General features: G+C 41.7%; 1 protein-coding gene across 2 annotated transcripts in view; it reads left to right on the top strand.

Moving 5' to 3' along the window:
- The window catches only part of TERF2 (telomeric repeat binding factor 2), a 984850-nt gene extending 969580 nt beyond the window's left edge, over positions 1-15270 (top strand). For both annotated transcript variants that reach the window (XM_044081913.1, XM_044081912.1), the window contains one exon: positions 13120-15270. In XM_044081913.1, coding sequence (XP_043937848.1) covers positions 13120-13278 — 159 coding nt within the window. In that variant the 3' untranslated portion in view covers positions 13279-15270. The remainder of the gene's footprint in view (positions 1-13119) is intronic.
- The last annotated feature ends 8554 nt before the right edge of the window (positions 15271-23824 follow it).

The raw sequence follows: 23824 nt of genomic DNA, 5'->3' as shown, positions 1-23824 counted from the left end.
TTTGGTGCCAAAAAAGACCGGGGACTTGAGGCCTATTTTGGACCTAAGCAACCTAAACCGTTCAGTCAAGAAGTCCAAGTTCCGAATGGTCACTTTACAAACCATTCTCCCATTATTGGAGAAAGGTGTTTGGATGTGCTCCATAGACCTCAAGGACGCGTATTACCATATCAAAATACATCAAACGTCCAGGAGACACTTGCGCTTCAGCCTAGGAAGCATTCATTTTCAGTTCCGTGCGCTGCCCTTTGGTCTCACCACAGCCCCCAGGGTGTTCACCAAATGCTTGGCAGTAGTGACTGCTCACTTGAGGAGTCTAGGATTCCAGGTGTTTCCGTACCTAGACGACTGGCTTCTAACTGCCACCTCCAAGCATCTACTTCTACGGAGCCTGCAAGCCACAACATCACTGGGCAATTCCCTCGGAATCACCTTCAATTGGCCAAAGTCTGTGTTACGGCCATCTCAAAGAATAAGATTCATAGGGGCAGAGATAGATTCAAACCAGATGTGGGTCTATCTACCTGCAGACAGAATTCAGATCATACAAAATCAGGTTCGAGCCTTACTCCCCAGGTCCAAAGCCCCAGCCAGAATGGTCATGCAGCTATTGGGTTCGATGTCTGCCACAGTTCTGCTAGTTCCCTTGGCAAGGTTACACATGAGAATCCTCCAGTGGCTTCTTTCAACTCAGTGGTCCTTTCAGGAACTCCCTCTCAATCATCTAATATGGATCACAGAATCTTGCAGACGGGACCTTCGCTGGTGGCTAGAGTCCTCCAATTTGGATCAGGGACGACCCTTTGTTCTTCCCCCTCCGGCGGCCACTTTGACCACGGACGCCTCCCAGACGGGGTGGGGGGGGGCATTCCCTGGGCAGGTCAGTCCAAGGCAAATGGCATCCGGAGGAGACTCCTCTCCACATCAACATTCTAGAAATGAGGGCAGTGCTTCTGTCCCTCCAAGCCCTTCACAATTATCTCCCTCAGGGCGTAATTGCTATTCACTCAGACAACATGTCAGTTGTCTGGTACCTGAACAAACAGGGAGGCACCAGATCCTATCCTCTTTGCAGGGAAGCGATGAGTATCTGGGAATGGGCAATCTCGACCAAACGCTTCCTAGTGGCTACTCACATATCGGGCAAGTCCAATGTCATAGCCGACAGGTTGAGCAGAACCATCCTCTCTCCTCACGAATGGTCTCTGAATATGACTACGACAGAGCAGATTTTCAGCGAATGGGGAGTTCCGTGCTGCGACCTCTTTACAACTCCTCTGAATGCGAAGTGCAAAAATTTTTTCTCCCTAACCCCAGCTCCGGGGAAGAGCCCTATGGACGCGTTAGTCCATCCCTGGCCCACCGGCCTGCTTTATGCCTTCCCTCCAGTTCCTCTCCTACCCAGGGTAATTCAAAAGGCATCTCTCTTAGGGAGCAAGATGATCTTAATTGCTCCTTATTGGCCTCGTCAAGTCTGGTTTCCCTACCTTCGGAAACATGCTCTGGAAGGTCCATGGTTCCTCAACCAAGTCCCAGACCTACTGATTCATCAGTCGGGACTACTACACCAGTCCCTACACACATTAAAATTGACGGCCTGGCTCCTCCTCTTCTGACCATAGTCAGGAGACATGCACTGGACCCAGATGTGGTGCACATATTGTCTTCAGCCCACAAGTCTACTACGAAGAAACTGTATTCTAGCAAATGGAAAAGGTTTGCTATCTGGGCTCAACTCCAGGGCCTGGACCCCATTTCTACTACCGTGGCAGAAGTACTCAAATTCCTGACCTCTCTCTTCAACCAAGGCTCTTCTGTTTCTACCATCAAAGTACAATTGGCAGCGATTTCTAATTTTCATGAATCCATAGACCCACCTTTAATGAGCAACAGGCTGTGTAAGACCTTCTTGAAAGGTGCTGCTCTATTAAGACCTCCGATTTCTCATCCTGCACCTCCATGGGATCTCGATATAGTATTACGTGCCTTGACTTCTTTCCCCTTTGAATTGGCAGCTACCTGTGATCTGAAGTTTCTATCATGGAAGACAGCCTTTCTAGTGGCAATTACTTCAGCCAGAAGGGTTTCAGAACTTCAAGCTTTGTCAGTGAAACCCCCGTACTTGGTTTTTCATACAGACAGGGTATCTCTCAGACCAAATCCTCCTTTTGTTCCTAAAGTCTGTTCTACTTTATGCTTGCAACAGTCATTAGAGCTCCCAGTTTTTTTCCCAAAATACTCCAATAAAGCGGAGTTTATTTTCCACACACTAGATGTCCACAGGCAGTTACGTTTTTATTTGGATAGGACCAAACAATCAAGGAAGACAGATCAGTTGTTTGTGTCCTTTGCAGAAAACAAATTGGGCAACCCAGTCACGAAGGTCACTATTGCCAAATGGATCAGGGACTGTATTACTCAAGCTTATATTTATTCTAACAAAGAGCTTTCCACCTCTGTTAAGGCTCATTCTACAAGGGCTATGGCTACCTCGGTAGCATTTCATTCTAAGCTTGCTATTGGTGACATTTGTGCTGCGGCTACATGGTCTTCCCCGCACACCTTCATTTCTCACTACAAATTAGATGTGGCATCTAGAGGACGAGCTTCATTTGGTTCCACAGTGCTCAGGAGTGTTTTCCAATGAGCCACCCGGGATTTAGGCGCTAGGGACGCTGTCCCATCAGTCAGAATGTAGGCGAGATAGGATCACATAACATCTTTTAGTTATGTACTCTGTACTCACCATAACTTCAGATGTTTGGGATCCATCTCGCCTGCATTCCTAATAACCCACCCTCCTTCCCCCTTCCTTGGAGATCAGAGGATATCAGAAGGTCCGAATCCTGTTGTTTCATCTTGAAACATCTAACAATGTTATATAAACAAGCTGTGCATGTGTGCATGAATGCGGACAAACAAGATCTGGGGGATTAGTGGTGGTGCATCCTGGGATAAAGATAGCTCAGCCAATTAGAGGCCTCGCTCTATAGCATAAGCGTGCCGAGTCGGAGAGAACCCATCAGTCAGAATGTAGGCGAGATGGATCCCAAACATCTGAAGTTATGGTGAGTACATAACTAAAAGTTCTTTGTGTTTGTGTTGCAGTCCTGACTTGTGGGATTTCCGGCCATAGAAGCCCTTGGCTGTCCCGACTACCAATATAAAAATTTTACCTCATCGTAAAACCGGTGGATGCCCTAAACTGACGTCAGTACGCTGGGGTATAAGTGGAGTCCACCAATGTCATGAACTTAGTTCTTCCTTGTCATCACACCCCAAAGCAGACATCCAGTAGGTGCGTCGGTCAGTCTGCACCAGCATGAGAAAGCTAAGTACCCCATTGGGGCATTTTCTTTTTTGCTAACTAATTTCAGAGAAAGTTAACAACTGTCTCCGTTGTGGTAAACAAATCCCACACCAAGACGTCCTTCTGTGTTACCTGTTTGGGCCCAGACCATGACATCCCTAGCTGCTGTTTTTACACCCGATTCAATTCCAGAATTGTTCAGCATAGGGCAGACGTTTTAACCAAGTTTGTTATTAAGTCCTCAGGTTCTTCTTGTGCTGACATTGAACTTCTAAAACACAAACAGCCCAAGCTCAGGCCTACTGAGGACATCCGTTCGCCATCTGCTAGCCCTCATTGACTTTTTCGCGGAAGTCAGTGAGGCGCTTTTGCAGCACCCTTCCACTAATGAGAGGAGGAGAAGGCCTCTATTGAGACCCATTTGGTGTCCAATATGCCACTGGGCCCCTCGACATAAACACCTGTCATGGATCTACATTCATTGATCGTGTCCGAGACCACTTTGCAGGCCTCAACTTCTGGCAAAAACAGCATTACCACTACAGCTCCAAGGTATTTGGACACCTGTGCTTCCAACATACCCAGGCCTAAAGAGAAGCCATCCTCTTGCCATTCCAGCCCTACCATCTCCCGCTTTCAGGCATATCAGCAGAATTTGGTTAAACTGCATAGGATGTTCTTTCCCTGGTTAGGGGCAGACATTTTTCCCCCTGAACCTCTCTCAGGAAAAAGGAAGTGATTCAATTCTAGAAGTTCTAACTGATCCTTTTGAGACTATGCAAGAGTGTGACCAAGAGGTCTCAGCCATTGAAAAGGATCCCTGTTTGGCATCCTTTGAGGAGTCTGATTTAGAAGAAACTTTGCCTTCTGCCTCCCCTCCTGAGGATATATCCTTTATGGAACTTTACACTCCCTGGGGGAGTATTTTCATTGGGAAAAGCAGGACCATCTCCAATCTAAGAAGAGAGTCAAGGAATTTCTCCACCTGCCAGAACATAAACCCCTGGCTGTTCCCACAGTTTTGGAGTTGTTTGATGTTTTCCAAGAATCCTCTTTGAAACCAGATTCCCTTTCTCCTGCACCCAGAAAATCTGACCGATTGTACAGGGGTATGGATTTGTATAAGCACCTTTTTAAAACCCCTTCAGCAAACCTGGAAGTTGTTGTTCCCTGACCCATGGGTGGCCGAGCCAGCACATCCAGAAACCCCCTACCCATTAGTAAAGAGGGCAGAGCTCTTGATAGATTTGGCAAAAAGGTATACACTGCAGCTACTTGATCTGTGAGGACATTAAACTTGAAAGTTCCACATAATAAATAACAAGAAAACTACTGGAACAGATGAAACAAAGAAGCTTTGTTTTTACCATTGAAAGTAAGAGCTTTCTCATAGGTGTGTGCTAGGCTAATGGCACTGGGGCCTTTACAAGCGTAGCCCATAGCATTACCCTGGCATCGTGCCACCCGACCTTAGTTCCCAGTGCCTCTGTCGAGTAAAGCCACTGGAGTGATCCCTGGGGTGGATTTTCCACTCATCAACATTTCTCTTGAAGAGGGCCATTGAGGTGCTCTGCTTGACATGTATGGGAAGTCTATTCCATAGCATGGGCAGTCTCTGGGTTGTGAACCTGTCCCTCCAGCATGTTCTGTTGATTGTGTTATTGAGGGTTGAGGTCTCTGGAGCGTGTGGTGCGGAGGGATTAGGATTTCTTTAGATGTAGCATTTCTAACAGCTGGTTCAGGCATGGCTTTGTAAGTCAAGCAGAGATCACCTCTAAGTAGGCAATATAAGACGGAGAATAGTTGGAGTTTTTTTAGTCTGTCCATATAGGACAAATGTTTAAGGCCTAGGGTCCTCTTTGTGAGGTACTTTTGCGGCCTCTCCAGTTGTTGCAGGTGTTTAGTGAGATACGTGCCAAATGGGGCAGTGTACTCAGTGATTGGCCTAATGAGGGAAGAGTAGAGGGAGAATTTAGAGTAATTCTCTAAAGAATTACTGGACATTTGCAGCTCCACCTCACAAGTGGTTACACACTTTGGATCTGATGTTTTGGAGGCTGCCAACAGGACCACAGCCACTGTATCTGTTATTATTAGGAAGCATGTATGGCTAAGGGAACAAGTCCTTCCAGAGCATGTTAAATCCAGTCTTTTGGATGCTGACTTGGATAAGTAGTTTTTCTTCTGCCCTAAAGCAGAAGCTGTGCTCCAAAAAATGGAGGACAGAGCTAAGTTAATGCCGACAGCCAAAGATTTTTTTTGCAGGTACAGTCCCCAATTTTCAGTAGAAACTATCCCACTAAACACTCTGCCTTTCCTTCCCAACCTAAAGCAGGTCAAAGAAAGACCCACAGGGAAGGGGACCACAGTCGTGCCAGGGACACAGGGAAGGGCACTGTACTTCCCCAATACCAGAGACTTCTGTAGCAAAGGTCCCTAGTAGGGAGCAATAGTGACTCTCTTATGGCACCCCCCCCCCCAATCCTGTTCTCAGACTTGGAAAAAGACTGGCACTATTCAGAAAAATTGGCCACTCGTTTTTTTCAGACCAGTGAGTACTAAACAGCTTTTCCAGGGGATATCACCTCAAAGCTATACACCCCCAAAGCATTCAAGCTTCCCAGTTTTATCACCACCCCCAAAATAAGAGGCTCTTTCACATATGGAAACACTAGGTGTACACGCCTCAGTAGAAGCAGTCACTCTGCATCAAATAGGATGGAGCTTTTTCTCAACAGTGTTCAGTGTCCTCTACTTATTCCTGGAGGTTCCCAAATTTAGGATGCTGACCCTTCACTAACTCTTGCCCATGGGGACTCCAGTTTTAAAACAATTTCTTGCATATTCCCATAGAAGGGTCAAACTGAGGATTCTTGAGCTTTTAAGTAAGTCCCAAACATTTACAGTTTTGTGCTCTGACCTTGTTCTAGTTTGATGCTACCTGGGTAGTCACAAAATGCTTTTCTCTGCTCATTGTCTACTACTAAAAACAAGGGGTACAAATTTACCCCTACTTGGAAGAATGCCTCATCCCGTCCACAAGCCCAGCACTACTCAGCACAGACTCTATGTCCACCCAGTCCATATTTACTTTCCTGGGACTCACCATAAATCACCAAGAATCCCAAACTCTGCTCACAACCAGAATACTGTTCTAGGGGGTCCTACTGGACTCTACCCTTCAAAAGACCTCCTTGCCTTCAGACAGGGTATTCTTCCTGACCAATAGCTTTAAAAAATCATGGACAGCAATATTCTTACAGCCAGAGAGTTTCTCCACACACTGAGTTACTGGCCTCTTTCATTCTCATGATTCCCGTGCCTAGGGAGCATATGAGGAAATTAAATTGAGACCTCAAAAATGTGTGGGGCCAGCATACACAACCACCATCTACCAAAATAAGGCTGATACCTGGCCGAAAAGGTGAATATGCATGGTGGGCCAAGGCCTGAGCTGTAATCCCAGGCCTACCATTTAGCTTTGCAACAAACTGCATCATGGTTGCCTCAGAGACAGCTTGAGGAGCACTCTTCAAACAATTAAGACCCAATGGAAGTAAATAAGCACATAAACTTAAAGGAACTTCTAACAGCACAGAGGGCTTTACTGGCATTCAGAGAGGAATTGAAATCAGGGTGCTAGTCCTGGATACCAACTATGCCACAGTCATGTGGTAGAAAAACAAACTGAAACCCATTCATGTCCTCTCTGCCACCTAACCTAGCTATAGGGATGGGGATCACAGCTCACTCCATGGGATGACACCTGCTGGCTCAATTACCTCCCAGGTGTGCTCACCAAGGGCAGACCAACTCAGCAGAAGCCTGTAGACACCCACGAGGGGCAATTGCATTGGGAGATCACTCTCAACATAGCCGAGGAATGGGGGACCCCACAGATGGACCTATTCGCCACCAGGAAAAACACACAATTGAAAAGGTTCTGTTCCAGGAACAAGACCCTTTTGGCATGAAAAAGATTCTTTCTCATTCATATGGAGAGGCCTATTTATTTATGCCTTCCCACCAATGTCCCTACTTCCCAAAGTTCTCCAAAAAGTCAGAAAAGAGTAACAGGACCATACTTTTAGCTCCGGATTGGCCAAGGCAACACTGGTACATTCTTCTTAGCCTAACCAATATTATCTTTGGATATTACCTCAGGCTCTTCACCTTCTCAATTATAACAAGGGACACATCATACTCCCCCAACCTGCAAACCCTGTATCAGCTTTGGAGGATACCTTAACCCTCAGCCTATCAGTTTGAAGGATACTTTAACCTGGGGTGGGGTCTCCCCCTACATAAGCAGGTGCAGAAGATCCTAGGGAAAGCCAGGAGACCTAGCTCCAGGAAACCCTGGGGAGGAAAGTGGAATGGTTTTCCAACTTGGTGTACACACCTTAATCAGGACCCCATCCGGACCAAGATCCCTGTCACCTGGTCCTATCTGGAAAATCTCTTTGACAAAGGCCTTTCTTGCTCATAGTTAAAGATTAGGTTTCAGTTATTTCAACCTACTTTCCTGCCCACTCCCCTGTCTTTTTTTCATCTTTTCATCTTCTTGTCCGTTCCTTATAGGGGTCATCCACATCAGACCTCCCAGGATACCTCATACACCACCCTGTGACCTAAAATTTGTCCTAGAAAGACTTACACTTCCTTCTTTTGAACCAGCCACTCCTTCAGATTTAAAATTCCTGCCATGGAATGCTGCCTGCTTTACTAGCTGTGTCACTTCAGCTAAAATAATTTCAGAAACTCCAGGCTCTCATGGCAGTGGAACCTTTTATCATCATCAGAATCCCTCTCTCAAGACTAATTTTTCCTTTAGGCCCAAGGTGGTGATGCATGCCTCTGTAAATCAAGCAATACATCTGCCTATCTTCTTTCCAATCCCACAAAACAAGGGGGAGGGAATCCTGCATTTCTCAGACATGCATAGGCAGCTACCCTACTATCTGGACAGAACAAATGCCATCAGAAAATCTGATCAGTTTTTAACCTTGCTAGCAGCACTGAAGGAAAATCTCTCTGCAAGCTGACCATTTTCAAAAAGATCTTTCACAGTGTTAATTTTTTGTTAGTTATCATGGAAAAAAATACACACCTGGAGCTCATTCCACTAGGGCAACTAGGTCTTCTACTGCCCTCCAGAAGGGAGTACCTACCAGAAGTTATTGGAGATTGCCATCTGATCTTCAGTGCACACCTTCACCATGTGCTACCATTGTCAGCCTTCAAGTCCAAAGCAAGGTTAGCCTATGTTATTCTACAAAACTTCTTCTGCTTGCCTTACTTTACCATCCTCCCCTCTTTTCAGCTTTGGGAATCATCCCACAAGTCAGGGCTGGAACAGTGAAACACGAACATAGTACAGTTGTTTTACACTTGGCATAAATGTAGATGCTAGAGTGCATTCATTGTAGCAGTCCTCTTTCTCTCACCCCCCCCCCCCCCAGCCTACAGGGTAGGCTGCTACTGTTTCCTACTTACCTAGGACTCATGCTGTTGACTCCCATCTGCCTAGGGATGCTTGCCCCTAGCCATCTAACCTTGGCTACCTGCTCCTATTGAGGGACTCCAAACTCTGAGGGGCAAGAAAAATAACTAAGATCATGACATCGGCAGACTCCACCTATACCCTAGTGTACTGACACCAGGTTAGGGGGGTCTGCTGGTTATAGAAGGAGGGGAAATTTTTACTCCGTTAGTCGAACTGGCCAAGGGATTCCACAGGAAGAAATCTCACAAGTTAGGACTGCAGCAGTGAATACAGTCAAACATGTACATATATGGTAAGTGTAGACAACTGTACTATCTATTTCTAAGATTTTTCATTCAGACTTCGGTCACTGCAAGGAAATACCTTTAGGATTTTGGATCTTATGACATCTATGGATTCACATGATAACCCTGGCAAGACTCACCATGAGAAAGATGGTGTTAACTGAAGTCTCTCTGGTCCTAGCACTGACATCCTTTGTCTTTTCAGGTCTCAGTATTGAGGATTGTCAGAAGAGAAATCACTTGGTGAGGCCAGCATATTTCATTAAATCCAGGTCTCCCCTTCTCATTCCCTGCTTCAAAGCAGTCAGTCACCACAGATGCCCTAGACTTTGCTTGGGGAGCATTTTCAGGAGGGATAAAAGTGCAAGGTATGTGGGGCACCAAGGTCAGGCCAAGCACATAAATATAAAAGAGATGCTTGCACTGATCAAGCGATCAACTCTCTAAATCATCTTTAGTCCCCTGGAAATTTTCAAGTCGTTAGAGACCAATACTACAGTCATGTGGTACATCAACAAGCAAAGGGGAACCAGGTCTTAACCCCTTTGCAGACTAGCCTTGTTAGCTTGAGATATAGTTTCACAGCGTAGTTTCACTCTACAGGCATACTACATTCTATCAGAGCAAAATTGTGTGGCAGACAAGTTGAGCAGGACCAGGACTGACCCTCATGAATGGAAAGTAGATCAGGGGGTTTTCAAAGCTTTGATCTATCTTTGGGGAGTTTTTCAAATAGACCTATTTGCCACCTCTCTGAACAATTAGCTAATAAGTTTCTGCTCCAAGACTCTATCCAGGAAGTTCTGGAAGACTGATGACTTTTTCCTTTCCTTGGACAGAAAAGTTCAGGTTTTGTTTTCCACTCTCTATGCTGATATCCACGGCACTTCTGAAGATTCAGAAGGCATATACCCTAATATCATTGTGATGACTCCCTTCTGGCCCAAGAAACAATGGGTCTTCATTCATTTGGAAATGGCCAGAGGCAGTTACCACAAGATTTCTTACAGAATGGATCTACTCTCACAAAATCATGGGTGTTTGATGCACCCTGACCCCAGTCAACTTCATTTGAATGCGTGGATTATAGGGCCTTAATTCCCTTTAGTTGCCTGTATGTGCAGCAAGGTCCAATGGATGCAAGAAAGCCTGCTACGAGAAAATCATATAAGAGTAAATGGATAGGGTCTTCTAGTTGGTGCCAACAACATAAACCAGTACCCATTCAGGGTTAGGTCTCTTGTTTTACAATATTTGTGTGGGTTGTTATCCTGTGCCCTTTCTTACTCCTCCATGGTTCAGTTATCAGGCATTTCTGCATGTCTACTGTGTAATCCCCCCCTTTCAATGCATTCCCTTGTCAAAATGTTTTAAAGGGGGTTTGCATAAGAGGCCTCCAAGAAAAGCGTTGGTCCCTCCTTGGGATCTTAATTTTGTATTGGAGAATCTAACACTTGCTGCATTTGACCCAACTCATCTAGTTGACATGACGTTTTTAACATGGAAAACATTTTTATTGATTGCTCTGACCTCTGCAAGAAGTGTTTTTGAGTTGCAAGCTCTTAATGGTGTGTCAATCCTATCTCATTTTCCACCGCAACAGGGTTTATTTGAGAACTAATCCTTCTTTTATGCCTAAAGTTGTATCCAAGTTTACTTTAAGCCAAACTATCCCTCTCTCCGTTTTCATTATTGAACCTAAAAATGAGGAAGAAAGGATACTTCGTACCTTGGATCTTCACAGACAACTCTGATACTTTCTTGACAGAACTAAATATTCAGATGAATTTTTTCTTGTGAAGGTAAGAAAGGTCAGTTTGTCAAAACAGACCATTTCCAAATGGTTGTCTCAGGCTATTTACCTTTTGCTATACTCACCACAGCAAAACTATTTGTGACAGGTTTAAGGACCATTCTACCACAGCTTTGGCTTCATCTGTGGCTTTTTTGAAAATGATTGGGTTCCAGAGGTGTTCTAGAAGTAAAAACTTGGTCCCCAGTACATATGTTTACAAACCATTGCAAGCTTGATTCCTTCTCTAGGTCTAGATCAGACTTTGCTAAGGCCATTCTCCAGGGGTTTCTGGACCTTGAGACTTCCCCTTCCACTTCCCAAATGTAGTAAGCTAGGGTAATCTACCCACATAGCTAAGGCTACTGAAGCAGTGGTCAGTATGATGGAACATAGTACGGTTGAGTAAGTAAACTTGCCATAACAGTAGATGTACAAATGATCTCTGCTACAGTTGTCACTTCCTCCCTCCATCCTCCTCTTTTTTGGTGTGTTGCTTATGCCAGGGTGGGGATGCTTTTTTTGTTGTTTCTAGCATTATCTTTTCAAAGATCAGCTCCCCTCTCTGTTGATATGAAAGCTGTGAAGAGTTTGGTGCTGAAACCTGTCTTTTCAGTCAGCTTCCCTTGAGCTGATTGATTTGAGTGCATGGAAGGTGCCCTGAAGCTTTGGAAGCTGGTCAGTTACTATATCTTTGGCAGGCTGTAATCCGTGTACCTAACGCTATAGCAGTGATCATTCAAACATCTGCAGTTATGGCAAGTTTACTCGCTCAACTGTCCTTTCTCATGCTGTACTTGTAGCACAGTTTCCCATCTACCTTTTTATTTGATTACAAAGCTTTATTTTTAAACTTGACAAACACCTATTATCCAGAAGCTAATCATATAGTTATGGGCCAGATATAAAAATGTTTGAGTCTTGATTTTATCTTTCAAAACATAAAAATGTAATTCTGCCCTGCTGTTTTCAGCCTTTTTTCTAAATACGCAGTTTCATAGTACATAGCCTGTCACGTAATACTCAAAGTAATATGCAACATTTGTATACTGATAAAATTTGGATAAGAGAAGCTATTCATATTGCACTTCAGAAGGACGAAGTAATGCTATGTCTTATTTTTGACTGATTAAGTATTCCCTAAACATAAATGTTAACAGAAGACTCATTTGAAACAAAATAGATTTCAGATAAGTAATGTTTTTCCTCCTCCTGAGATAAATGGACTAAGCACCTCATGCACATTAGAAAGTTAAGCTGATATCCTCTTACATGTGCAAGCTTTCACGTAAGGTTGCTTGTGGCTCGTACGTTAACAGTAGACGATAGCGGTCTTGATTAATCTGTAATTCTGAAGCCATCATCCTTTTTTGGAGCTGTCTCTGCTTAGTTCTTAACACATTACTCAACTGATTGGTATCCCGCAGTGAGCATGTTACGCACATTAGTAGGGCATCCTGCCTAACACAGTGGAAAAATTTTACGGGACTACATACGATGGATCAGCTCATCACTGAGACTTTCTAACTTCGTTGCAGTTATTTCCTGTATTCTTTCTTAAACTGGGAAGCAGCTATTAGCTGAATAGCTGATATTTTCTTTGTGCAAAAAGCCTGTCAGCCATGCTTTTCTTGTTCATGCTACTTGTCTGTCTGATGTTCCCCCCTCCGCTTACTGCTTGAAACAAGCTCATTTCTAAGTGAACCCCACTGCCCTTTACCATTTCGTAAAACTTCTAAATAGTACTTACTTAGGAAAGAGAACTGCATGATGATCTAGTTATGCATACCTACTTCTCACTGTTTTTGTACTGAAGTCTAACCCAAGTATTTCTGTACATTACTAAAGGAGCACGTATAGTCTACACTTGCAAGTCATTTTAAGCTGTTCATGCACTAACATTTTTTAAACTATTAATCCTCCACCATATATTTTGTTCATGTGCCAGTGTACTTTCACATGTCAGTAATCTTTAAGAATAGGTTTTTGAGTAGTTTTCTTGAACTTGTTTAGTTAATATTCTTTAATAGTCCATTGTTCTGTTAAGCTCATGTTATTGGCAGTTATAGAGCATTGTAATATTTTCTGTTTTAAGCTGTATTTTTATTTCGTGTTGCATGATGAATACCTTTATAAACAAGCTCTGATTCAAGAGCACAGTTACAAAAAAATCAGTAAACAAAAACAGTAGATCACCCTTTTTTCATTTTCTCCTGTGATTCTGCAGAAATGGACAGTAGAAGAATCTGAGTGGATCAGAAAAGGAGTGAAGCGGTATGGAGATGGGAATTGGAGCATCATTCTGAAGAGCTATCCATTTGTGGGGAGGACTTCAGTTATGGTCAAAGATCGCTGGAGAACAATGAAAAAACTTGGACTGGTGTAGGAGTGTAATATGAAAAAAATTGGGTTGTGCTTTTAAAGCCAGCCAAGGGAAACTGTCAGGCTATTTATTTATATAATAGCAGAAGTAAGGTCTGTCACACTGCCATCATAATCGGCTCTCACAAATAATGACTAAAAAGGGCCCTTTGAAAGCAGAAGCTCTGAAAAATCACTGAGGAGGGAAGAGATTAACTGGGTTGAAATCCAGCCAGTAGGTGTTCCTCACTTTTGTACCACTTCAGAAACTGAATGACTCTGGTTTTGAAATGTTTCTCTAACTTCTGAAATGAAATAGTAACTTATTGAAGAGCACAGAGTGAAGTTTATACTTTTTTACTTTCCAAGATTAGTAAACATCCTTGGCCTCTACCTACAGAAGTAAAGATGCTGTTGTAATGGAAGGAGAGATTAGTGAAAATGTACTTCCAGCCATGCCTTAACAAAGGCTGCATATTTTGAGTTCAGTAAGATGAGAGGATTCCCATTTGCCTGTCATTTAGGGTAGTGGCAGTCATTGACATGTTCTTAGTCAATACATTACAAGGGTGAGAAAAAATAAAACAGCAGGCGACATAGAATGATACTAACTAGGTCATCTGATTAATGGAATTACTTATCATGCATGCATGTTTAAATGGGGGTGGCCTGGTGTACATTCACTGAAATGTTTTCAGTATGTAAAAGGATTAGGAGGGGAGAGCAAATTTCAGTTTCCAAGCACAACATCTGATTTCAAGGCCCTATAAGTTTTAGCTGTCCATACATGGTCTGCTTTTTGACTACTGGATAGTTCTATCAAGGGTTACCACTTGCCCCTCTTTACACTAGTTGGGCATTTGCTTCATGAGAAGAAAAAAATGGCATTCAAATGTCCTGAGATTTCAGGACAAAAACTATTTCCTAGGGTTCCTGTAAAAGCTGCATAAAACAATTTTTATATGAAACACCTTAATATGATGTAAAACAGCAGAAAATATTCACATTATAGAACAGTGAGCTTTTATTTAGTTTTTTGCAGCAAAATGAAGTCTGGCTGTGGTACGTTACTTTTGTCACTGATTTAAATTGATTTACAACTGTTGTAACCCTATCTCAAAGATAAGGATAGGGTTTTGACTTTACAGAAAGAAGTCATATTTACATGGTATGTACTGTTTTGGTGTGACCCTGAAGTTTAAGGATGTCATTATTCAGAAACACAAAGGTCTTATTTTGAACTTCAAGACTGTACGGCATTCTTCAGATATAAACCTGATGCAAAATGTGCAGCCAGTTATCACTGAAAAAAAAATACTGAAAAAACGTGTTAGTTGCAAGTTTATTTTAGTTCTTCTGGATAGTGTGTTCATCAGACAATCATTACTACTAGGCTTATAGCCAAATTTTTACAGGTCACTTCTAAGTCTGTCACAAAAGGCATCCTTACAGAGGTTACCCACCTTTACAAGCATGATGCAGGAAGTTTTTTCTTAACTTGTCCGTTTATTTTCATACTTTGTCCCGGACATTTCACAGACATTTGTTTTCCTTTGCCAACAGTTTTCATTTCCTATCTGAGGAGTATCTTGTCAATCCTATCCTCAGTAGGAAATGTAGATACCAACAAAGGCAAGCAGTTATTCTTCATCATTTAAGAAAGATGCTGATTAAAAGATAGTTTAATCAGTCTTGTAGAGGAATGTTACAGGTAAAACAGCTTTTTAACATGGAAGTTGGGAAGGTGAATTGGCTTCTGTCTTATCAGTTCATCTCTTAGAAGAAGACTGCATATGTAACAGTTAAATGTATGTAATACCTGACCAATGTAGTTATTTTGAGCTGTAACATATATATCACATTACAGTTTAGAATTTTGACAAAATTAGTTGACTAAATTTCAGGAATGTCTTCTAGAATGTGCTGCTCTGCCTAAAGGAGAATTAGCTGTTAACCAAGCTGAGTATGCATAAGGTTCCTTAAGTCGTGTTTGTCCAAATAAAAGTGTTTCATTTCACTTTTGCAATAGTGTCTGTTCAAAATGATGATCTTAAAACTGCCCTCAGTAACACATGTATTTACAAGTAGTGGCACTACAATGTAACCGTTCATCTCAAGGGAAAACGCAAGTCCCTGACTTAATGTCATAATATGTTTTGCACTTTTTTTCCTTCATCAGAGTTCTGCTGAAGATACAAGCCAGTGTTTCTTAAGCAGAGAGAATAGCTTTATTTGTTGGCGGCAGAAGGGAGATATCTTTCATGATTGTGGAACATCTGATTCTAGCTAGAAACCTAATTCAGTACCTATTCATGGCTTTGTTACTTTTCTGGGTACTTTTCTGTTATCGAGGCAACATTTGCAATGAGAACTATGTAGTATAAACGGGTATTCTCAGATGTCTGAGTTTCTTAATTGAAGTTAAGTTTTTCTACATTCTGGCCATTTATTCCACATTTGGTGGAGGGAGCATTTCATATTCCTTTTATAACACATTTTGCAGATGGGAGGTTGAAAGCTACGGAGCTACCACGGCACTGCGAACACAAACGCTGTTGAACAGGCTGCAGCTGCCATATCTCTGCACTGTACAGATCTTCGCCAAATGTCCTAAATTTTGCCTCATGGTTTTAGTCCTTTTATTCATAATGTTGTGGTTTAATGGCAAACCCTTGTCAAGTGATGAAAGATTGAAATCACCAAAATGCTGAGATGTTTCAGGGGCCAGAATTCAAAATATTGAGATGTCATGCATGTCTACAGATTAATTCATAAGGATGACAGTGCAGAAATGTAATACATAAAATAACCATCGGGACATTTAAAGTTTTATGCCTCCTGCGTAAGTGTCACTGTTTTCATCCATACGTTCTGGGCTACGTATTTAATAAAAGTCAGGCTTCAGTTCTAAACATTTACATAGCTGTCTGCTGTGTTGCTTTTACTGTGCAGGCGGTTCTCATGCAATCTCAATTTCTTTTGTTATCTATCTATTGCATACATGACATTTATCTGTTACATTATGACATGTTTAAGTCAAAAACATTGCCATTACTTCATAAAAAGGTATTAACTTTGTGACAGCAATCCTTTCAAAGCAGGAGCTATTGCTTTAAAAAAAAATTAAACGCTTCAAACACAACAGCTGTTTCAAGATTCGGAAAGGAAAGCGCTTCAGGGCTAACAGCTCTGCAAGAATTCTGAGAAGCATCCGCCAGAGAAATTACAACATTATGACTAACAAACCAAACATATGAGGTACAATTCTGAGCATTGTAGGATAATCTTTACAGTTTCGAAGGAGAATTGCTTTTCACACCAGCTTTTACTAGCTACTCCAGCACCCGTGCGATGATTTCAACCACTACCTGCCGCATTGCAAATGTGTTGCCCCAATAACAGAAAAGTACCCTTTTCTGTATAATGTTTAGCCATGCCACAGATTACTTGACTGATATTAAAAAATAATAAATTTGTGTAGGGATTTTTCCTCTCCTAGAGTTCATAGAACCAAAGGTACCGCAACTTCTTATGGACTTTTGTGTTATGGGTACAAGAACACAGTCGTAGCAATTCCTGTATTTTTCCCTGGAAGTCTATCTTGAATCACTGCAGTAATGACTGTCATATGGTAGACAGTCTTGATAGTGACACTGTCCTGAGACTTGACAGCATCATGAGAGGCTAGAGAAGATAACAGATTCGTAAGCCCCTCACTTTTAATTTAGTCTGTCACACAACAGCAATTTGACAAATGTACTACATAAAAAAGAGGGGGAGCTTAAGCATGTACTGCTTTTGCAGGGGCTTAGTAGAAATGTAAGAGCAATACTTCCAGAGTGATGCCATTATCTAGCAGCTGCTGTTACAGTTGCTTACGATGCTTTTACTTGACCATGACAAAAGTAGAACTGTTTAGTGTGCTTTGCAGTTATGATTTAGCCCTATGCAAAGAGCGTAGACTCCAAAAGTGGGCATTTAACCTTAGTCATTTAGCACAAAGTTAACTTGGACCTATTCCAGAATCCAGAATAACTGCATTGTAGACCGTGCTTGCTGTTTAAAGGTTCTTACAGATCATTAAACTGACTGAAATTGATTAATCTTTAGTCATTTAGCAGCATCTGGATTGGGTACAACTGAGGTACAAGAGTTTATTCTTAAATGTTTAACATTTGGAAGTTTGATTACAGTCTTAAGGCTAACAGTTTAGACCATTTTTGAAAATGGAATGATCTCATTGTCTGACTGACCGTGCGTAACCTAACTTGCAGAGTTTATGTATGTGTTTATGCAAAGTCTGTATACATACCTCTCAACCTGGAGACATCAAAAATCTGGACAAAGGCCCAAGAAAAGTAGGTACAACTGGCCAAAAATCTGGACACTAATCAACATAAAATTTGCATGTATAATGTAACCCCGCCCACTGTAATGGAATTGTGGGATACCAACCCTAAAAATATGCATGTGGTACACCAAGGATAATCTCAAACACACAAATATCATAGAGCTGCTTGCCCTGATCAAGGCACTCAACTCTCTAAGTCTACTTTGGTCCCTGGGACCCCATGAAGCTGTCACAAGCAATACCACAGGCATGTGATACATTAACAAGTAAGAGGGAACCAGGTCATGCCCCCTTTGCAGACTAACCTTGCTAGCTTGGGATATATCTTCACAGCACAGTCTCACTGTACAGGCAACCTATATTCCATCGGAGCAAACAAAGTGGTGTGGCATACAAGCTGAGCAGGACAAAAGCAGACCCTCATGAATAGAAACTAGGGGGTATTCCAAGATTTGATCCATCTGTGGAGAGTTCTTCAAGTAGACCTGTTTGCCTCTTCTCTGAACAATCAGCTGGCAAGCTTCTGCTCCAGGACTCCATGCAAGAAGGCTTGGAAGACAAATGCCTTTTCTGTTCCGTGGACAGGAATGTGAGTCATATATGCTTTTCAACCCTTGCCATTTATATTCAGGGTATTTCGGAATCTTCAGAAGGACCCCCCCCCCCCCACACTTCAAGGTCAGTGTGGTGGCTCTCTTTTAGGCCAGGTAATAGTGGTTCTTCCTTTTGGAAATGGCTAGGGTCAGCTAAGCTTCCTCACAAACTGGATCTACTCTCACAAGTACAGAGGTGTTTGATACAGCCCGACATCAATCAACTTCAATTTACTGCTTGGATGATAGTGTCTTAATTCCGGTTAAGCACCTGTATGAGGACATGCAGCCGGTACTAGTGGTGGCAAGAAAATAATGTGTTAACCAATAGAAGTGGATGGTGAATAGGACATTTTTACCAGGCCTGGCACCCATGTCTCTTATGGACAGAGGTAGCTTATAAATGTTTGACCCTCAGTGTCCTGTTTGGATATAGGACGTCATTATTATTTTGGGAAAACTTGGCTAGGCTTAGAAAGGCTCCCCATGTCATTAGCCTAGTACAGTCTAAGAATCTATGAAAAGGTTTTCTAGTTGATGCCAGTAACATAGCTGGCACCCATTCAGGGCTAGTATTTCTTTGGTTTTTACAGCGTTTGCATGAGTTACTATCCTATGGCCTTACTTAACTCCTCCATCAAGGTTCATTTATTAGCCATTTCAGCATGTCTGCTCATGAATCCTCTTTCGATGGATTTTAACATCAAAATGCTTTTGAAAAGGATTTTGCATAAGAAGCCTCCAAGAAAACAAGTGGCACCTCCTTAGGATCTTAATTTTATGTTAGAGAAGCCAAAATTTGCTCCATTTGAATCAGCCAACCTGGCTGATTTGAGGTTCTTAACATGGAAAACAGTTTAGAGGTCAGAGCAATCAGTATCTGAATTGCAAGTTCTTATGGCAAGTCATCTGTCTCTCATTTTCCACATTGACAGTGCTTCCTTGAGACCTAATCCTCTTTTTATGCCTAAAGTGGTATCAGAGTTCACATTATGCCAGACTGTCCATCTTGTTTTCTTTCCTGAACCTAAAATTTAGGGGAAGAGATACTCAGTAACAGAGTTGTCTGTGGACATCCAAGTTATGATTTTGACAGAACTAAATCTTTCACATCTTTGATCACTTATTCATTTCTTGTGGAGATAAAAAGGGACAACCTTTGTGAAAACAGACCATCTCCAAATGGTTGTGCTATTATCTTTTGTTAAACTCACTACAATAAAACTATTCCAGGCATTGTCAAGGCCCAATCTACCAGGGCCTTGGCTTCCTCTGTGGCTTTTTGGATTCTACAGGTATTCTAGAAGCAGCAACTTCTTCCTATCTACATACTTTTACAAAACACTGTAAGCTTGATTCCTTTCCTAGGTCTAGATCAGACTTTGCTAACACCATTCTCTAGGGGCTCTTGGACTTTTCTCCTTCCACCTCCTAAATATAGTAAGCTAGGGCAATCTACACACACAGCTAAGACTATTGCAGTTATGATCAATATGGCGAACATAGTACAGTTGCATAAGTAAACTTACCATAACATTTACATGATCACTGCTGCAGTAGCCACTCCCCCCCCCCCCTCCACCTTGTTTTGTGTTTATGCCAGGGTATATGAATATTTTCTTATTTCCTAGCATTGCCTTTTCAGGGTTCAGTCTCCCTTTCTCTGTTGGAGTGAAAATTGTGAAGGTCTTGCCACCCACATGTTTTTGTTCAGATAAGCTGAATGACTGTTTGGGCTTGTGGAATCTGGATGGCTGTTGTATCCTAGGCAGGATATAACCTGTGTAGCTAAGGCTTCTGCAGCAGTGATCACTGGAACATATACTGTTTATGGTAAGTTTACTTATACAACTGCACTTCATAAACTTATACCTGTCCCTTTCTGGACAGTCATGTCTTGAAAAATAAACAAACAAATGGAAGTGAACAGTGTTCTAAGATTTTTAGGACAAAATAAGTTTCCTCTAATAGCTGCATAAAACATTTTGTATCCAGAATACCTTAATGTAATGGCAAAACAGCTCAAAATCTGCAAAAGGGAGTGTTTGTTTTGGCAAAAAAAAAAAAAAAAAAAAAAACTGAAAACCAGTTCTTTGCAGTGGTTGCAGATATTTGAACTACAAAATCTCACATTTGCATAAACATCGTCCCAGCAAAACTGCAACTCGGCAGTGTTTTGCAGCTGTCTGAAGCTGTTGCTCAATTCACTTTCATGTCCAGAATAAAACCCAAGTGTTTCTCCTTAACCACTTTAATACTGCATTGTAAGAACCAGACTGGTATATACATATGCACCAATACATGCATGCATTGCAATAATGACACTGCTCTTAGAGTTTGCATACAAACTTAATGATAAAGCTCAAGTAGTAGAGCAAAGTCGTAATATAAACTAAAACAACTTGTATGTCTTTCATCTCACTAGCGACTGTGCTGCCTTTTCTGTAATTGTTCTGCACCTACAGCACAACTCCAGTTAAAAAGTCTACCTATTGTGCCTAAAACTCACAGATGTGCCCCAGTTTTTAAAAGCAGCCCCTCCGTAAGCAGTTCAAGATGCACATTTATGATGAGGAAGTTCCATGAATATGCATCTTTAACTGAATACTAAGAAAAATAGCACTGTCTAGCACAGCATTAGAAGAAAAATGTGGCTTTTCATTAAAGTATCTGGTTGATCCCCAAGTGATTTATCTTAATGCATGCTGCAGACAGCTACATGCACCAGTGGAAACTTTAATATGTTCTGTAGTAATTATGCTCATAAAATATTGAATACCATTAGAATTATTTTTAAGGGAAAAAAAAATCCCTCTTCTGCTTGAGCACTTTGCTGCCCTCCAAGTTTCTGTGTATGTCATTCTGTGCTGCCCAGACATCTACAAGCTTGTCTGAAGGCGTTCAGTCTGATTTGTAAGGCGTTAACAAGCCATCAGAAGGCTCATGATCTGATTAGTCAAACCTGCGGATGCCAGTCTAATTCGAGAGAAATTGGTAAGAATTAATTATGAATACTTAGTTCCTACTAGATTTCCAAAACAAGTGCTTTGTGGTATTTTCATTACCTTGTTCTAGCCCTCAATTTTTCAGAGGCTTGCCTTTTTCACTTTGCAAATAGACTGACGTGCAGTGCAATGGTGCGACAGGCAGGTGGTACAGTTCCAGCTTCATAAATGAATGCCAATGCTGAATTTGCAGTCGGGCTGAAGCGCTAGTGCGCCTAGTAGTTTAACTGTAACAAACTGCTTTTTAAATTAGTAGCAATATCTTTTTAACCTTCGTAGAGACAATGTGTGTTTAATGGGTGCCTGGAAGACCTAGTTACAGTTGTGGGCAAAGACTCAAAAATATGTGGCACTTTTTAAATATTATTCTTAATTCCCCTAAACTTTAAAGGAATGACCGCTATTTCATACAGATGCATTTTCTAAACAATGTCTGGCAGTACTGCTCACTGGCTCTAATTATTACTACTGTATCAGAAAAATCCTGTAATTTACAAAATATACTACAGTAACTTAGTGGCAACATCGGTACTATAATGACTGTATGAAAAAGAAAGCGGGATTTAAAGGGTCCAATTGGGAATTCATGGCACCCTTTTATTTTTAGTCCAAAACCGGGAAATACAGAGGAATTCAGTACACTTGAGAGGTATGTCTGTATACACTAAATTTTGAGTATATAGAATCATAATGGGGAGAGGTACAGTGGTTAGTTGCTTGAGCCAGGGTAAGAGGTGATTGTGCTCAAGTGAGCTCCATTTTTTTTCTAGCCATTCATACGCATCACATTTCTAGACATGTTTTGTTGGGAAAGTCCCAGTCATTCACTAGATAATTATGACCACTACAGGCCATCCTTTTTTTTTTCCATCTGGGAGTGACAAGTTCATGACCATCTTTGTTGCTAATGCTTCTGTGCATAACTCAGAAGCATAAATAAAAGAAGCTGAAAGCCTTTGTCAACGACTAGGAGCTAGCAGTAGCAGGGACTGCCCAGAGTAAAGACCAAGTAGCAGGCTTGTCCACATATCGCAAGCAGGAACATAAAAGACAGATGACAAAAGAACTTGGAGCCCAGAATCTCCTCTTTTAAATTCACATAGTAGTCTGTAGTCAGTGATAAGCAGTGTCACCATTTTCTAACATTCTTTTCCTTATCCTCAGATAGTTGCATGTTCTGTTGAGGCATCCACCAAGCACTTGGTGAATAACCCAAGGTTCTGTTGTAGCAGTGCTTTCCCCTAACTCACCAGAATAACCTAGCACCCTGAAGTGTTTAGAGTACTCTCTCAAGTCCCTAGGATAAGTGTCTAGGTCTGACCTGTGGCCCACAAAATAGATGCCCTTTTTCTGCTTGCTGGCTAAGACTGAAGCAGTCCCTGCAGCTCTTGTAACAGTTTTTAAGCTCTCAACCTTCATGGTTCTTATGGTGGGTTTTCGTGTTTTGTAGTTTGTTGCAGTGTTAGTGCCAAACTCTTTCAGCATAACTTGTGCATGTGGCATTATATGCTCAATTAAACATCATGTTTGGAATCTGCTAAGTACTGAGCTTGTATTTCTCCTGTACAGGAGCAGATTAAAGCTCATTAGCTAGAGGTGACTTCACATCTTCCCTATACAGTTTTTCTTTCCACCAAGTCTGAAGGTAGGAAGATTCCTGTATACTTTAGCCAGAGAGAGAAAATAAGTCTATTTTCTGCTACTACTCGTAAGGAGATCTCCTTTTGAGAATCCTCAAGTCTCTTTAGTTCCATGTTAAAGTGGCCATCAATCTTTTCTCCCTGCAGAAGTGTTTTAACGTTGTTCTTAGCCAGGCTTAGTAGTGTCCCTGCATTGTTCTTGCTTTGAAAACATTTATTACAGATGCCATGTTGTCATTTTGGAAATGCAGCTTAGGCCACTGCACATCTAAGAAGGTAGCCTGTGTTGCCTTCTCACCTCTGAATTACATGCTCTTTTTGATGGCATTCCAAATCAGAACCATTTGACATTTGGATGGGTGCTCCAAAAACCTCAGTGTTTGGACACTTTTTCCAGACAGGGTCAGAGGTTCTGGATATGTTTGACACATTTCTGCTATTTTTCATATATGGCCTCTTAATTACATGCGCTGTACTGATTTTTCAGATGACTTTGAAAAAACAAGCCATGGAAAAGCTCTATGCTATTATCAAACTACATAAGCAGGAAACTGTGGAGAAGGTTCGTAGCACTGCTTTCAAGATGGGTTTCCATGTTGCCTGCTAGATACTTGAAATGAATGTGATGGCCATAACTACACACATTTTATAGATTTGCATAGCTATTTCTGTCCATATAGGGTGGCATAACTGTTCGTTCATTCTTAGAGGAGCTGAGCCAGGATATCAGTTACAATCACTCAGTGAATGAATTCCTCTTTGGTGAGCTGTTCCAGGTGATCACTGGAGAGCTCCAGAACAGGGTTCAGACACTTTCGACTAGTGAAGGTGTTTATAACTCCGATAACTACCTCTCTCTTAAAATTAAACATCATGTATGAGAAAATAATCCTTTCCTTTTCAGTCTTGTCCCATGAAATCTCCTAAGAGGAATTCTGTTCATTTGGCCTAAAGTACTATTGGGGTAATTTCCTCTTCATAT

Source organism: Protopterus annectens, chromosome 8.part1 (genome assembly GCF_019279795.1).
Source record: "Protopterus annectens isolate FY-2018-M chromosome 8.part1, PAN1.0, whole genome shotgun sequence".
Lineage (NCBI taxonomy): Eukaryota > Metazoa > Chordata > Ceratodontiformes > Protopteridae > Protopterus > Protopterus annectens.
The sequence above is the reverse complement of the archived record's forward strand: the minus strand, read 5'-3'. Positions and strand labels throughout refer to the sequence as shown.